The following is a 17081-nucleotide window of genomic DNA, read 5'->3' as shown; positions in this document are numbered from 1 at the left end:
AAATTTATTATTAGGTTGGTCTTCTTTTTCTTTCTGTTATGCGGCCTTTGCCTATATGATTACACAGTCATCCCTACGAGAATTTTTTGTCTCTGTATCAGCGCACAATAGGAGGGAAGAGAAGTTTAAAAAAAAGTTTTCAAATTCTATGTATGAAATAAATAATTAAAATACCGTTTTAAGGTTATATTTCGATTTTATAACAATATTAAAAATCTAAAGCATATTTAGTTCCAGACGCAGTTAAAGTATGAAATAAACTAAGATATTGTTGACTCATTCTGTATTTATATTGTTACAAACTCGTCCATTGATATAGACCGGAAGCCTGTCCTGTACCATCGAAACTAAGGTTTGGGTAGAGTTAAGGATATTTTTAAGATATGTTTACAATCGAGAAATTTCAAGAATCCGATGCTTCCAGAAAATGATTTCAATATATAAAGCGAGGATCTAGCAACCATAGGACATTGATGACATAGTGGATACATCAGAACAGTGACAAGTCAATACAAAAGTGAACAAAACCGTATATTTATATAAATAAATTAGTTAAGTGTATGCGTGTAAGTGTTAGCAAAAAGTTAGTGTGTAAATGATAAGCAAGATATAGCGTGTGTTTAAATCTATCCCACCCGTTTTGTGATTAAATAATGTTTAATCAAATAAGAACCTTAAGATTCAATTTCTCAAGTATTGGTTGAATTAAAAAGAGAGGAAAATAACACACAAACGTAGACTTCATAAAAGTTTCATTAAGTAAAAATAAAAATTAATAGGATGAAACAAAACATGACTTCTTTTCATATATCGATTTTCCAATCACTTGAAAATTTTTCCTTGGTTGAATTTTCTGCCTTCTTTATCAGTACCGGTCCATGAAAAGTATTGTTCTACAAGTTTTTTCGTTTCTTCGGATTTGGGATCCAGTTTTTTCCATTCATAGCTTTCATAATCTATTTGCCAATCGGGTGATAACTAAAATTAATTTGTATAAACAAAATCACACTACATTAACAATTATTGTCTGGTCCTTCGAGCCAGATTTGAATCAGCAAGACTCTAAGGACCAGCAGGGTAATTGTAATGGAAGTAACAGTGAGCACTAATGGAAATTATAGAGCCTGGAATATGAAGGATACATATATAAACAAAAAAAAATAATTGAGCAAATAAATATGACAGGAAGAAAATTTGACAGGAAAATTTCGATCTAATGTCTCAATTTGTCTATATTATACATGACAGGAAAGAATGAAATGTCGACAAAAAAATTAGATCTAATCTAATGTCTCAATTTGTCTGCAATAACCAAACATAACAGGAAAAAAAATAGACAGAAAAATTTATATCTAATCTAATATTTGTCTATAATAATTAAACATAACAGGAAAGAAGAAACTTTGGAAAAATTTTAAATATTACTCTGATTTCTGAATTGAATAGATAAAATTGCATGTCATAGATCATTTTTGAACACTGTTGCCAAACTTTGAAAGTAGTATTGAAATTAAATTGGAATGTCACTGTATGATTTTTATGTAACTTACCGTGAAAGCCAAGTCTTGACCTCTCCACACCCAAATACCAGAGATGGTACTGTCATTGTCAGTGCCAAATAAACACACGGATGCAAAAGTTTGTTTTCGCATCTTGTCCAATCTCTGTTGCATTCCAGTAATCAAATTACAACTCATGAACACTTTAGTTAGTTCTTTGGGATATTTGTATTCGCTATACCAAATTGAATAACATTCTGGATCGAATTTTTCCCAGAAATACGGGATTGATTTGCTTTCTTCTTCATTGGAATAAACGCGTTTGAAATCGTCCATATTGAAAGTTCTTAAAAAAATATTGTGATTAACAAATAGTAAAAATAATTTAAATATTTAGTTACCCTTTTGGTAATTCGGCGAACGGGTCTTTGCTTGGAGGTTCAGCTGCTAGAACGGCATCAGCAGCATCTAGTTCTTCTTCAGGTTCCTTTTCTTTTTTGGGAGTTTGTTTCTTTTCTGATTTCGGTTCTTGTTTCTTAGCTTCCTTCTTTTTGCTCTTACCTATCAAACGAAACATTGTTCATATATGATTTTCTTCAATTATTTAAGAAAAATTTCCTTTATACTGTAATTCCCGTGAAGAAGCCTTCAAAACTTGGTAATTATGTATAAATAACAGATAACTATGACAATGAAATTGTGGTTTTGAAATTTGTCAGTTTTGTAATTTATTTTCGGGCTAACCAATGATGGTTTTCCATATTCTTCGTATTAAAACTACTTTATAAAAAATCTATTATCACACAAGAAAATAATTAAACTTGGTTTTAATAATCTGACTACCATATTCGGCAGATTCCAAAACTATCAAGAATCTCGTATCTGTTTACAAACCTCTTTAAATACTCAAATCCTATTGTACTCAAAAGCTAGAATTGATTTTATTTATGGTCACTAATATAAAATAAAAGTAATTTGATACGTTAATGGATCTACAAGTGTCTAAGGGACACATGGAATCGCTTAACTATTACTTTGGTTCCCATTAGGAGCGGTAAGACAAAAATTAAGTAATCAGAGACAATACATAAATGGAGGGTAAAATAAGGGACACTTTGTATCAAATCCTATCCTAATGGTTCCCAACACAAGAGGCTGTATCTCTGTCTGGGTTACATTCATATAATGTTGCCTAATTTTAAATAGGAAATTATTATGACAGAACAAGTTTGTAACAAAGATATTCATTAGTAGGTTTAGACAAATGTTCCACAATAAATAACCAACAATAAAAATTAATTCAGTTAATAACTTATGTAAATCAGTAGTGTTGATTCATCTGTATACTTGAATCAGAATATTCAAATTTTTGAATTAAACCTTGGTTTGACATGGTTCTGATATTTTTGAAAAAATTTGTGTCTTTTTACAATATAACTCAATTTATATTGTAAAAAGACACAAAACAAGATCTATAATGCTCTGTGGACAAAGAAACCATGGTTGGAAGGGAGGGCAATGGTATTGCGAGTACAGTAAGGAAATATATAAGTTTTTACCTTGTAACTGATAAAAATATATAAAAAATAAAATTTCACTCAAAGTAATAATGTCACTAGACTATGTGCCAAAAATGAATAATCAATTCTTTATAATAATGGAGATAAAACAATTCAAAATTTTGAGGTTTTTCTCAAAAATCACAAACCGTCAGTTGGAAGCTTATCAGCCCAAAGTAGTGAAACATTTTCAAGGTTTTTCCACAAAAATCTTTTGAATTTGTGATTGCAAGTTAAAATTATTATGTCTACTTGAAATATATTTCGTTTTTGCAACTTTTCTAGTTATTCAAAAGTAAATTTTTTTCCACTTACCTTGCGATTGAGCTGATACATCCAAATTTCCAAGTTGAGCAACTTTATCGCAGAATACTACATCACCGAGCACTGCTTTGAATTGTGGTTGGTTAATTAAAGTTGTAAACCATCTGTTAAGAGCAACGAAAGGTTTCCTGAAACTCGGATCGAGTACATATTTATAGGCGTTAAGGAGATTGCAAGCAATTACGATATCAGCCAAAGTTATTCTTTCTCCAACTAAATAAGTCCTTGTTAGTAAATGGCTGTTGAGAATTGTTAATGGAATTTTAATATCATCCTTCACCCTCTGGAAAGACTGAAAAAAAAAACAACTTTTGATTGCTTGCTGAAACAAATTAAGTTGTAACACATACGTCTTTTGCAGAATCGTTCTTTAAAATTCCTAAGACGGGGAATACCCAAGCACATACAACGGGTAAAATTTCTCCTTCGGCAAAACCAATCCATTGCAATATTTGTGCTCTATCGTAATCATTTTTACCTCTTAATTCATCATTTGCGACGTAATATGCTATTGCGTTAGTATCTTGTAGGTATTTACCATCCTTTGACTCAAAAGCTGGAACCTAAAAGAATTTATGTAAGCTAATTCTATACTTGAATAAATGAAGTTTATTTACCTTTCCAGTAGGAAATTTCTTTAAAAAATCACTGGTTTTATTAGTTTCTCCAAAAACAAAATTTGGAGCAATTTTGATATCAGCTTTTGCATATTGAGCTGCAATAAGAGTTTTGGCAGCCCGAAAGTTATCGGGATAAGTATAGAGAGTCTAAAAAAAATATAATATTATTAGCGAAATGTATCAATCTAACAATTGAAAAAATATATTGAAAGCAAAGGATTGATTAAATAAGATGTAGATTTTGAAAAAAATTGTCAAAATTACCCCTGCTGCCATTTCTACAACACTCCTCAATATTAAAAGAAAGAAAGAGATAGAAATACCGGTTTCATTCTCTTTTATTAGGAGTGACTATTTAACTGATGTTTTGACGCAGATTTCATTTAATTGACCAATCATATTGAAGATAGTTTTTCAATTGCTAATAAATATGTACAGTTAACAATCAAAAATTTACTTATTTAAAATGACACTAGTTATGAGAGTAATAATAATGTCATTTCTTTCGTGTGGTATGAAATAATTGGTAATATAAAAATACTACATACTCAATAGAAATAGACCATTTTGACAAAAGTATAAGTAGAGCGCACTTCTTTTTTTATTTATGTCATTTCGTTAGGGAAAAATAATTTTGTTTGCGTACTTCCAAATGTTCTAATTTAAAAATTTGAATTGTTTCTTTTGGATATTCATACATTGACATATATTTTTGTGAAATTATTTCACTGATTTCCAAGCTTTTTGGCTATCAAATGAAGGGCACCGTTCTTAAATTCACTACTAGAGGCGCTAATATAGAGTGAGGTCTCCAAAATAACAACTAGTACAGCAATATCAGGTCATGTATTAAATGTTACAGTCTAAAAATTTGGCATTTTTCTGTACAAAACGGAACTACATAACACTTAGGCTTGATCGATATTTTCTCTTTTTCTAATGTTACAAGAAATTAATTTATATTTAAACTCTATTAACGCGCGTAATTACAAATGTTGACAGCTATACTTCAATTATTTTGGCCATCTGGTAAGCAAACAAAATAGAAGCTGTCATGTCAGAGTAATTGACAAGTGACGTTTTACCTATTAAATGACAGTATACCTCGTTAAGTGTATTTTACACTGAAAGGTGCTGTAGCTGTAGCCAATTGATGTTTGTTTCAATTATGAAAAAAAATAGAGAGAGCAACTTTAGAATAACTTTATTATATTGATAATGTAAACAGACATTTTTTTATAGTATAGCAGCTGTTCTTCGATGAAGATTACTTTCCTTAAATTGTCATAAACCTGTTCTAGACGAACAGGTATTTGATCATGTTACCGTAGTATCATCCCAACTATGATCCCAATCTATCTGCATATGATACAAGGTATCTTCACTTTTTACAGCAGTGTTGTCAGATTAATGGTGCTATGTTTATAATTTGGAATCCTCTATATTCAATACTCTACAGATTTTAAATAAAATAAAAATACGGAAATAATTTGTTCCTGCCAATAAATGAATAAATAGAAGTACTATTTGTTGAACCAGGTATTTATGTTTTTACCTGTTATTGTTGTATTATTGAAGGGTTAGGTTAACACTATTGTAAACATAAGATAGTAACATTAAATTCATTGCCATTTTTACTAACTATGTTTGTTATATTAGATTTTGAATTAATTTATTATTTCTATCACAATACACAACACAGAGACATCACAACATTTGAAATTTACCTTTAAAGTTTTTTTTCAGCTATAGATACATATTTCACCAGCTAGTTTTATTTAATAATTAAATTGGATCAAACGTTTCATACTTTTAATTATCATAAATTGAAAAGACTGCATAAATAAAACTAACATCATAATTATAGCGATTCAGTTAAAACTATAGTATAACTTTCTCTTTTTCGTCATTATGTAAATAGTACCAATTTAAGTTGAAAAAAAATGAAATAATTTTAATTCTGAAAATAAGAATATCTTACAAAACAAGCTCAAGCAATCAACAGACCTACTTTCACACAAGTTTGATGAAACACTCAATGGATCATGTCCAAAATTACAAATTCCATAGATATACTGTCCAAGTAAGTATTTTGAATTTCATTTCCCAACTAATTAATTTTTCAAATTAAATACACACATTTTACAGGGGATTTATCATATGTTGTAGGTATAGGACAATTTTTTGGTGACTTGTGGACTATGTGGTCATCTCAATGTTGATAAAAGTTTGTTTTAATAAAAATGCAAAGCTTAGAAACAACTTGTGATGAGGGAGATGTAAGTATTTATTATATTAATTGTTTTTGTTAATAGAAAACTCCCAAAATAAATTATTGGTTAATAAATTTTGATGTTTTACAGAATTCCGTAAAGAGGTATAAAACAAGTCAACCGCAATTATCTCAACTGAATAATCAAGAACAGTTCACGGCAGTGAATGCCGCTTCACAAGAAATAACTGAAAATCCATCTGGAAAGCCTCCTATTGATATTTTTGAGAAACTTTTAGAATTGCATAAAGAGGAATGTTGTGAAAAAGACAAAAAATTTAAGGAGGAAGAGGAAAACGATTTGGAAGTAAATAATTGGATATTTTCAAAATATATAGGGTTGTTCAAAATCAGAAGAAACCTAACAATATTGATAGTTGAATATAGAAAGCATTACACTTATATATGGACCTTTTTGCACTCTTAAACCTTCTATTTATTTTTTATTTCCTTATCTCTCAATTGTTTCTTATGTATCAAACTACTTTTTACAGTATTATCAATTGTCACTAAGAATTTCCCCGATTCAATTGTTCCTGAATGTTTTTGGTCTTTTTTAAAATTTTTATCATTGATTAATCATGTGTTTAGCTATTCTAATGTTTAAATCTCCAATTTTTAATTATTTTTGTGCCTTTAGACATTCCGTTTATCTTTTATTCCCTCACCTCTTGTTTCATGATCAAATTATAGTTTATTGTATTGCCTATTGTGTCCTTAACAATCTCTCCAATCCAATGGTTCCTGAGTGTTTTTTGTCTTTTTTTAAATTCTTGTCATTGATTAATAATCTTTTTAGCTATTCTAATGTTTAGATCCTCAATTTTTAATTCTTTTTGGACCATTAGACCTTCTATTTATCTTTTAATTCATTACTTTTCAATAGTTTCTGACTCTTCTTAAGTGACCAAACTACTTTTTACAGTTTATCAATTTTGTCCTCAAGAATTTGGCCTTTTTTAAAATTTCTATCATTGATTATTGACCTTTACAGGTTTATCAATCTTTTAATTCCCATTTCTTATTTATTCTATTTACATATCTTTGGTTTTGTTTGGCTTATTTGTAAATTTCATAAAATCCACATTCTTTTATGGCATTATCATTGTGTTAATGTTCACATCCTCTCACATTCATTGTAAGTCTTTGTAAACTTGATCAGTCCATCTGTTGCGGAGTCTGCCTCTTTTCCTCCTGCTGTATATTTTGGCACTCATATTTCTTCTGTCCTCCATTCTTTTAATGTAGCAAAATCATCTACAACCTTCGGGTTTTAATGATTTGGATGATGTTATTACATAGTATATCACCTATTTCTCTATTATTTCAGATTCTTCAGTCTGATTCATTCATTCTAATTCCTCCATATAATCTTCTGATAACTTTTATCTCAAATATTCACAATTTTTTTTTGTATGATTACCTAACGTTCACTGCCATAAGTTCTGTAGATTTTTTGTTAGTATTTATCTAAATTATATTTTATTGAATGTTCTTATGAAAGTATTTATTTTAGAATGTAAAGTACTACTCTCTCCTATTAGAAAAATTAGTAGCTAAAGAAAGACTGAACACATTGATTTTAAACCTTTATCCCGGCAATAAAGGTTACTCACTGGCATTTAGAACTTTATCTCGTTCTGACCCCAACTACACTGAAGATACTGCCAATATGATAGAAACCAAACCGTGGCCTTATGAAGAGGATGATCTCCTTCGATATGTTGATAACGAAGAACTTCCACCGTTTATTTTGGATCTTTTAGAACCACAGTTTAGTTACCTTTTTTATAATGGATGTATAATAGCAGAAGTTAAAGACTATAGACAGGCGTACCCTCATTTTAAATGTGATAGCCACCATGTTCTCCTAAAGCCTACACAAAGGGTAAACATAAACTTTATCTAATATATATTTCATATTTATAAATAATTTTTTGTAGAGCGTTATGGCAGATATACATAATATAATGGAAGAAAAACCCGAGTGGAGTAACGAAGAAAAGGAACAGTTGGAGAGCCAGCTTTTGATGGCGAACTCACCGGGATTATGTTTAGATCCTGACCATACAATAGGCGAAGAAGTAACAGAAGTGTACAATAGGAGAAAAATGTGGAACACATACAAATTCCGACGAATGGCTAAGAAGTTTTCACAAGTAACAGTTAATCGCAAAAGGAAATTAGACCAATTCACTTATAGACCCGGTTTAGAATTTTACGAGTTTCTTACTAGAACGAGGAACAAAACTAAATCGAACGCAAACTCCTCCATAACCTCAAAAATTACAGGAACCAATATTAAAAAAGATATACCAGTGCCAAATTTAGATTCTCCCATATTAACCCCACCTCAAGAAATTAATATAACCGAATTTAAACCTTATCAAAGACCGAAAGAGACGAACGATTGCATGCCACAATTAATAGAAGAATATATCCTGGAAACGGATATGCCTTCAAAAGAAAAAGGTAGTCCGAGAGTGTACCACATTAAATTATCAATATTACAAAGACCGTCAGATTCAGAATACCTCGGTGAACTCTATTTAGATAGGGATCATAAAAAGAACGAACAAAACGGCGTGGCTTGTATGTTTTCGCTCGGTTCTCGTATGAACGCCAACAGATACATCCACCAATTTACGGAAATTTTCACGGAAAGCGGAAGAAAATCGGTTAGGATAAGTTATAGGTTGAGTCCGGGGTATAAAGAGAGGATAGCTCAAGCGCAGGCACAAGTTCAATTACAAAATACCATTCAAAATACCAACTTACCTCAACAACATTTACAACAATTGACGGCGGCGGTCGCGATGAATGGTACAGTTGTTAATTCTTTAAATACACCAAATCAAGAAGCTCCTAATGTTACAATATTGGTAAGAAATTTTTTACGTACTGTATATAGAAAGTAGTATGTAAAATAGGAATTTCAACATAAAATCTTCTTAGTTACAATCTACTAGTATGAGTTATGATAGATTCTATTTATTAGAATCAAAATCAGTTGGTATCAAAGTTGGGACAACAGAAAAGTGTCAAAATAATTTGAAATTAATATCTACAAAAAATAATAAAAATTAGAGTAGATTTAAGTGAATATGATCCACCTTTTTAGCTAGTTTATACAGATAAATGTATTATAGAGAAATAGTCTCGATATCCTGTCGATACTTTAGTTGTGATTCTACCATTTTGTTTGTTTAAAAAGTTTAAAATGATTTGGAATAATTTGAAATTACTAGAAACAACTAAAAATATACTAGAATCGCTCAAAAAACGTGGAATAACTCGAAATTATATGAAATTATTGGAAACGCCTAAAAAATAACTCGTGTTATATTTAAATGTTATTAAAATTCTTGAAAATATCCAAAAATGAAGAGGAATCATTAAAAATTACTAGGAGCACCTAAATATTAACTCAAAAAATTTCCAAATATATTAGAATGACTCTAAAAAAGTTAAAATTAATTGGATTAAGTCAAAATTATTAGATACGACTGGAAATAGCTAAAAAAATAACTCAAAATATCTTCAAATACATTAGAATCGCCCTAAAAAAATTAAAATTAATTGAAATGTGTCAAAGATAACTCAAAATATATTAAAACCATCCCAAACATTGGAAAATTAATTGGAATGACTCAAAACTACTAGTAACTAGGAATAACTCAAACAAATAAAAAAAACTGAAATAACTCCTAGCCTAGTTAAAAATCCAAAAATGAAGAGGTATAACTCAAAAATTTCTTTAAATGTATAAGAATCACTAGGAAATCCAAAAATGAAGAGGAATAACTCAGAATTATTTGAAATTACTGGAAAAAACTGAACAATAACTCAAAATATATTAGAATCGCTTAAAAAACTAAAGAAAACCTCAAACTAAATTGAAACAACTCATAATTAATAGTAACTTATTAAAATATACTAGGAAGAACTCAAACAACTCATAATTAATAGTAACTTATTAAAATATACTAGGAAGAACTCAAACAAGTAAAAAAAACCTGAATCAACTAATAACCTAGTTAAAATAATTGAAAATATACTAGAATCGCCCCAAAAAACTAGAATAAAGACTCACAATAAATTGGAATAACTGAAAATTATTTTAATTACTGGAAATCACTAAAGAATAACTCAAAAATTTTTTAAATGTATTAGAATCAGTAAGAAATTCAAAAAGGAAGAGGATTAAGTCAAAATGATTTGAAATTATTGGAAATAACTGAAAAGTAACTCAAAATATACTAGGAATCACTCAAAAATCTAAAACAAATCCTCAAACTAAATCGGAGTGACTCAAAATTGCTGGTAACTAATTAAAATGTACTAGAAGTAACTCAAACAAATAAAAAAACCTGCATTAACTCCTAACCTAGTTAAAACAATTAAGAATATACTAGAATCGCTCAAATAAACTTGAGAAAATACTTCCAATAAATTGAAATAACTCAAAATTATTTGAAATTATTGAAAATCGCTAAGGAATAACTCAAAATTTCTTTAAATGTATTAGAATCACAAATAAATCTAAAATGAAGAGGAATGGGAAAAATTATTTGAAAATACTGGAAATACCTGAAAAATAACTCAAAAACCTAAAAAAGAACTTCAAACTAAATTGGAATAACTCAAAATTATTAGAAATTAATTAGAAACGATTAAAGAATAACTCAAAAAATCTTCAAATATATCAGAATAACTATAAAAATATTTGGAGTAAGTCAAAATTATAAATAACTGAAAAAATAACTCATAATATCTTCAAATATATTAGAATCACTAAAAAATTTAAAAGAAATTGGAGTAGCTCAAAATTATTAGAAATAACTCAAAATATACTAGAAATCACTGAAACAAATAAAACAAATATATAATAACAAAAGGAGTTGAAACAACTGAAAATATACTAGAATCACTCAAAAAACTGGAAAGAAACCTTGAAATAAATTGGAATATCTCAAAATAATTATATACGTTACTGGAAATAATTTAGAAATAGCTCGTCTTATATTTAAATGTATTATAATCGATAAATAAATCCAAAAATAAAGAGGAATGAATCAAAATTACTGGAAACGTTTAAAGAATAAAAAAATTAATTAGAATAATTTGAAGTAACTGATAATAATTTGTTCGTGTTTCTATTACATTATTTCTATTACGTTTCCATTCGCGCAATAATATCTCCCTCAATTCCTCTTAAATTTTTACTCTTTTCCCTTTTCCTCCCCATTCCGTTTATTTGTCACTATTATTTCTTTCTTGGTCTCCTATTTCTTTTTTTAATGGTAATTCTAGCATCCATTAGTTCAACTTTATTCTTACGATGTATCCATACAATAAATCAATAGTTACATGGACTGTCACTGCTCCCCACTTCTCCTCGACAAAAAAAATAGTAAAACATCGATTAGGACTAGAAAAGACTAGAAAATCCCAACTATTCCTTCTGTTAGGAATAATCAGCAGACCGTGTAACTGGATAAAGGCATCCAGTTAAAGGGAATATGGAATATGTTAGTCCCGTTGGATGTTTTGCCAGTTTCTAAGCAAAAGTAGCAGTCCATGTAACTGTATGTACCAAATCAATTACTTCTCGTTTATTTTTTCTACTACATTAAATTCAAACAAATGTAATTTGTCGTATCAGTTTTATCACTAACTTTAATATATAATGATATGTTATTTGGAATTGTTAATACCGGTATACTTTTTATATGTTTTTAGAAAAGTCATTTACAGGGATCTGCGAAACCCTCTACTCAGGAGCTGGCCATAAGTGCTTTGGCTACTAAATTGATGAATTCCGCTCAGCAATTTCAAGCAGGTATGTAATATTAGAAATTTTCATCGCCTTCTTTATCTTTTACTCATCAAAACACCAAACGCATTTCCATAATTTGATAATGTCAATTTATATTTTACGTTCGATCACCTTTTTAGGTTGTTGGATTGAAACTGCGTTTGAAAAATGATTTTTCAAAATTAGTCGTTGTTTGTCTCGAAAAATTGATTTTTCAAAAAAAACTAGCATTTGTTTCTTATTGGATTTTTTCAAACGTAATCCGATATTTGTCTTTGAAAACTGCTTTTTATTTTCAAAAACTAACCAATATGTCTTTGAAAATTGGCCTTTTCCAAAAATTGCCTCTAATTGGCTTCGAAAATTGCCTTTTTCCAAAAAATAACCGACATTTGTCTGCGAAAACCGCCTTTTTTCAAAAACTAATCAATGTGTCTTTGTAAATTGGCTTTTTTCAAAAACTTACCGACGTATTTCTTGTAATACTGCCTTTTCCAAAAATATACTGATACTTGTCTTTAAAAATTGGCTTTTTTCCAAAAACAAACCGACATTTGTCTTTTTAAGTGAATTTTGTTAAAAAAATTGAAATACATGCGATCCCAAAGTTTGCGCCACTTAAAAATTTCCTTTTTACAGAATCCGCAAAAAAAGAACAACAACAACAACAACAACCGCAACAACTGTCGTCCCAACATCAGTTACAAGAACCACCTCAACAACAACAATCCAGATTATCCGGCAACACCGCCATATTAAATTTATTAAACAGCTCACCGGCTTCGAATATAAATACCGACGCGGTAGTGAACGCCATAAACAATTCCCAAATAATACCTCAACTTCAAGCGGTTAATCAAAAAATAGTTTCTCGTAAAATGACAATTCCGAGCGTGGCTAACGCCAGAGTTTTGAGTCACAATAATTTGATAACTTTGAATAGTTCTCGGTTAAATTTGCAAGATTTGGGTCAACAGACTATAACGTTGGCTTCGGTTAATACAAACAATTTATCGAATTTAACTACGGTGCCAATAAAACAACAAGTAACTAACCAAAGACTAATAGGAAATAATTCTGGTGATAATAAATCCGCTCTGTCGGCGTTGTTAGTAGGTACTCCGGCGGCGGACAGACCGGATATAATAGGACCCAATACAAATTCGTTATTACTAGAAAAATTAGGACCCAATAACGTACAACAAACTCATTACATTCAAAGTTCAAAGCCGAATCAGCAATACATGGTTCAGCCCCCTAAAGGGAATACTACCGTACTTAATTCGATATCTAGTCCCCCGCCTCAAACGAGCGGTACAATAAACGTTCAAGGTTTAAATATCGCGCAGTTACACGGCATACCCGGTATACAAGTACAATTACCCGGTTTCTCCCAACCAATTTCGCTTTCGCTTAACGTTTCATCCGCCGGTAATATACAAGCGCATCCCGCGAGTTTGATAGTAACCCTGCCGACCACCACGACACAGACTTCTAATTCGGTTACCCAAGCAGCTGTAACTAGTAACGTTAGTGGAGTTAATAGTGTTGGTATAAATCCTCAGACCGTTATGTTGACCAATTCCGGCAATTCAAATTTGGGTGAGTTTACACCACCACTACACCAATACTCACAATTACACTGTCTGAAGCGCGTTTCGATAACCAAGTTACCGTCTTCAGAAACTGAAGGTAAACTAAAACCTAATAACTTGACTTGACCTGTTTTATACAAAATTTTCCCTCCAATAAACCTTTTCCCGCGAAAATTAATTCCGGCGGGAGCACCTCATTGGCGGGAATCTTCACATTTAAACTACTAAACTATATAGTGGGCTATAGGGAAATGATGACCCTTTGTCCATATTTAAGCTTAAATTCCTTACAGATCACTCTATTATTTAGTAGTCAAGGAATAAATGTGAGAAGATTGTTTTAAATAGAAGAGAACCAAACTCCGATCCAGGGACAAAAACGTGCTAATACCAAACTTATGATAAACTTTTAACATTAATACCTCTAAATAACAATAACATAACCTCTAATATCACTAGTACCGTTGATAATCTACCCAGACATTGAGAGGAGTAGGGGGATATATGACAGGTCCCGAACTTTAACTCGCCACAGAAAAAACTGATGCTTCTCAAAAGGAAACGGAAACGGATACGGACAAGACAGCCCACTGAGATCGGGTCAGACGAAATAAAGTCTAGATTCGAATTAAACTATTTGGGAGTGACCTTAGATACGAAGATGTCTTCCTAGGCCCCACATTCGGAAGAAGCTCAAAAAGCGACCGAGAGGACAGCATCTTTGAGCTACTTAACGGACCACGGCCGGAGAAACTCAATTCTTCACGATATCATAAAAACGTAACACGGACAGACCCGCCAACCAAAAGTAATATCACAATAGTCCCTGGTTGGACGGAGATGACAGAAGATGGTGGCTTAGTGGCTAGGTTACTGGTGTTCCACATATCCATCAGCTCTCCTGGTGGAATCCGCATCTAATCTACTTTTCCATTTCCACTTCTGTTATACTATCATTACTTCGGTGTATACGAGAACTGTTTTTTTCTTCAACCTCCAATGGGCCTTGAGGATTTTATAATCAAAAACTCTCCACATATTTGATTTTTCCCCCTTAATAGCAAGCAAGTTTCTTTGATGTCAATTTCAGTTTGGAAGCAATGCTTCAGTTCAAGAAAGATAAGAAAGTCACTAGGAGCTTAGTCGGTGTTAAATTGTGGATGAAAATATCCCATTTAAATTCCTGAAGGAGTCTTTGGGTTACTCTAGCTTAACATGGATTCGAATATTTTGATGAGTCACTATGCCTCCTCGTTTGTTTTGGAGAGCTTCGTTTGTGAATTTTGGGTTATGTAATTACTGAGGGTCCCAATTCCCATTACCATTGACCCATCAATTGGAAATCGATACCTTTATCAATTATAGCAATTATCAAGTACACTCATATGAAATTTTGAAAATTCTTATTGGAACATCCAGTATTATTATTTATGGGGTGAAAGAGACACAGAGGAAATTTAGAGTTTCAAAAATTGGCATTTATATTGCTCTTTGAAATGTAGTTGAATATTTTTAGTGGAAAATATTTTTTTAGCGCAATTAGTTACTTCCGGAGTAAAAGCTGTAACTTCACAAGGCATTCGAACATCGTCCCCTTCACAGACCGTGTCAATAGCTCAAAGTGGACAATCTTTCCAATTGATAACACCGCTACAAAGATCAAGAACTCAACAGACGACTGTCCAACAACAACAACAAACCCTTACCGCTAAATCACTGCAAAGGACTCCTATCACAATCAAAATGGCATCACCCAGTCCAAATCAGTTGAATGATTTGCAACTGAATTTCGATAACTAAATGCCCATGACAGATACATTTGTAGTTAAATTATATGTATAAGGAATACATGCTTTATTTTTTATTTGTTTTAATTTATTGTGAATACTTTTTACATTAAATATGTCCATGTGTTGTTGGTTTTAAATTTAATGATTGTTAATAAACGAGAAAATTATTATTAATTATTACCATTTAGTTCTACTACCATTATAAATACACTGCCCAACATATAAATATGCTTAACCCGATGAGTGTACTGCAGCTATTGCATTCATTGAAGACTTTCATAAGTACAAATTACTAAGACACGGGAATAAGTCAAACATAACTAGAAAACCGATTTTTAGCACTAAAAAAGTTAAGACAAAATTTTTTCAACATCCCAATCGACCTTTTACGTTTTTTCACAAAAATCTCTTATAATCAATAAATCAACCTGCCTCTCTTGCAATTTCTGTTGTATAAGCACTTTAAAAACAAAACAAAATTTTTTTTGGAATTCCCCACTTCATATCAAGATTTTGCCTATCTGTTAGAGGGTATTGTTTATCATTTGAAATTATTTTTTATATGAAGTATTTTTAGCTCTTCTTTTTTATTTGTAAATTATTTTTCGTTAAAAAACTGATAGCGTCCAATATTATATTAATTGTTGACATCATCTGTTGAATAAATTTTAAATGAGGCCAAATGCCACTTTCTTCTGAAAGAGTATTCATTCACTTTACTTCATTACTCGAAATTCAATTTGATCCTGCAACTAGACCTCATTTAACAATAGAATATTCAAAGATCCTGACTACAGTTTACTGGAGATCATTTGAACTACCAGTAATCGAATGTTATGTTCACAAATGTGTCCATTCATTTTATTTTGTACCCGTACAGTTTACTGGGGATCATTTGAACTACTAGTAGTCACTCAAGTATCCGCTTAAGGTTCAATTTATTCCTGCAACTAGATATTCTTCAACCCAAGCACTTTGCAAATCCTGGCTACAGTTTGCTGGGGATCATTTGAATTACCAGTAGTCACAGATGTCTCCGTCTATTTTGCTTTATATCCTTCCAACAGCGTTGCACTGCTTTAAGTTCAATTTTGTCCTGCAACTACAAAGGCACTTTATATCCTGACTACAGTTTACTGGGATCATTTGAACTACCAGTAGTGGAATATTATGTTCACAGATGTGTTCAAATTTTGCCCATTTGGCATTAATCGATTTCTCCTAGGGCATAGGAGAAGGAACAAAATGTGTAAAATGATACGGCCAGCTAATAGCCCCGATCTAATTCCAATAGAGCCTTTTTGAAATGAATTTTGCTATAATTTTGCCTGGGGGTATATTTCACATTTCATTTATTGAAGAAATGCCATAACTATTGGAAATTGAGAAAAAATACTCAACAACATTACAAAGTACCAACCGAGGTGGAAAATGTGATAAAAATGCTATTACAGATCAATTAAGTGATTGAGCTAGAATGGAAATTCTCAAAAACATTTTTAATTGAAAAAAAAATATATATATTAGGGCAGTGTATTTTGGTAAGAAAAATTATCTATAATTATTGATCTAAATATCCTTTTTGTTGATTTTAAAAAAACTTT

At 30.9% G+C, this 17081-nt stretch overlaps 2 protein-coding genes across 12 annotated transcripts; one reads left to right on the top strand and one right to left on the bottom strand.

Moving 5' to 3' along the window:
• Positions 1 to 735: 735 nt before the first annotated feature.
• Positions 736 to 4470, bottom strand: LOC130893602 (elongation factor 1-gamma). The gene is made up of 7 exons (XM_057799825.1): positions 4267 to 4470; positions 4000 to 4149; positions 3733 to 3945; positions 3374 to 3674; positions 1901 to 2060; positions 1551 to 1845; positions 736 to 978 (listed from the first exon to the last, which is right to left on the bottom strand). Exons 1-7 carry the CDS (start codon positions 4276 to 4278, stop codon positions 823 to 825), a joined length of 1287 nt encoding a protein of 428 aa, XP_057655808.1. The 5' UTR covers positions 4279 to 4470; the 3' UTR covers positions 736 to 822.
• Positions 4471 to 5102: 632 nt separating this feature from the next.
• On the top strand, positions 5103 to 16799 carry LOC130894065 (transcription factor SPT20 homolog). Of its 11 annotated transcripts, none has more exons than XM_057800619.1 (9): positions 5113 to 5541; positions 5924 to 6085; positions 6172 to 6281; positions 6366 to 6581; positions 7791 to 8162; positions 8218 to 9156; positions 12017 to 12116; positions 12732 to 13694; positions 15222 to 16799. In XM_057800619.1, the coding sequence occupies exons 3-9, from the start codon at positions 6246 to 6248 to the stop codon at positions 15485 to 15487; spliced, it is 2892 nt and encodes a 963-aa protein (XP_057656602.1). In that variant the 5' UTR covers positions 5113 to 5541; positions 5924 to 6085; positions 6172 to 6245; the 3' UTR covers positions 15488 to 16799. The 11 variants fall into 11 exon arrangements, with proteins under 11 accessions (XP_057656603.1, XP_057656602.1, XP_057656601.1 ...); XM_057800618.1 differs by having other exon boundaries at positions 5749 to 6085; XM_057800615.1 differs by having other exon boundaries at positions 5124 to 5541; positions 5749 to 6085; positions 12732 to 13784.
• Positions 16800 to 17081: the final 282 nt, after the last annotated feature.

The sequence above is a fragment of the Diorhabda carinulata genome, chromosome 5, assembly GCF_026250575.1.
Source record: "Diorhabda carinulata isolate Delta chromosome 5, icDioCari1.1, whole genome shotgun sequence".
NCBI classification, from domain to species: Eukaryota; Metazoa; Arthropoda; class Insecta; order Coleoptera; family Chrysomelidae; genus Diorhabda; species Diorhabda carinulata.
This window is presented reverse-complemented; position numbering and strand designations above follow the sequence as displayed.

What these genes read in the sequence shown, in the direction of transcription:
- LOC130894065 (XM_057800615.1), top strand. Translation starts at nt 6,246, where the DNA reads ATGCAAAGCTTAGAAACAACTTGTGATGAGGGAGAT. An exon ending in TCCTAAAGCCTACACAAAGG is followed by an intron (nt 8,163 to 8,217) that starts GTAAACATAAAC and finishes AATTTTTTGTAG; the next exon opens with AGCGTTATGGCAGATATACA. An exon ending in ACCGTCTTCAGAAACTGAAG is followed by an intron (nt 13,785 to 15,221) that starts GTAAACTAAAAC and finishes ATATTTTTTTAG; the next exon opens with CGCAATTAGTTACTTCCGGA.
- LOC130893602 (XM_057799825.1), bottom strand. An exon ending in AGAAATTTCCTACTGGAAAG is followed by an intron (nt 3,946 to 3,999) that starts GTAAATAAACTT and finishes AAATTCTTTTAG; the next exon opens with GTTCCAGCTTTTGAGTCAAA. An exon ending in TTCGCCGAATTACCAAAAGG is followed by an intron (nt 1,846 to 1,900) that starts GTAACTAAATAT and finishes TATTTTTTTAAG; the next exon opens with AACTTTCAATATGGACGATT.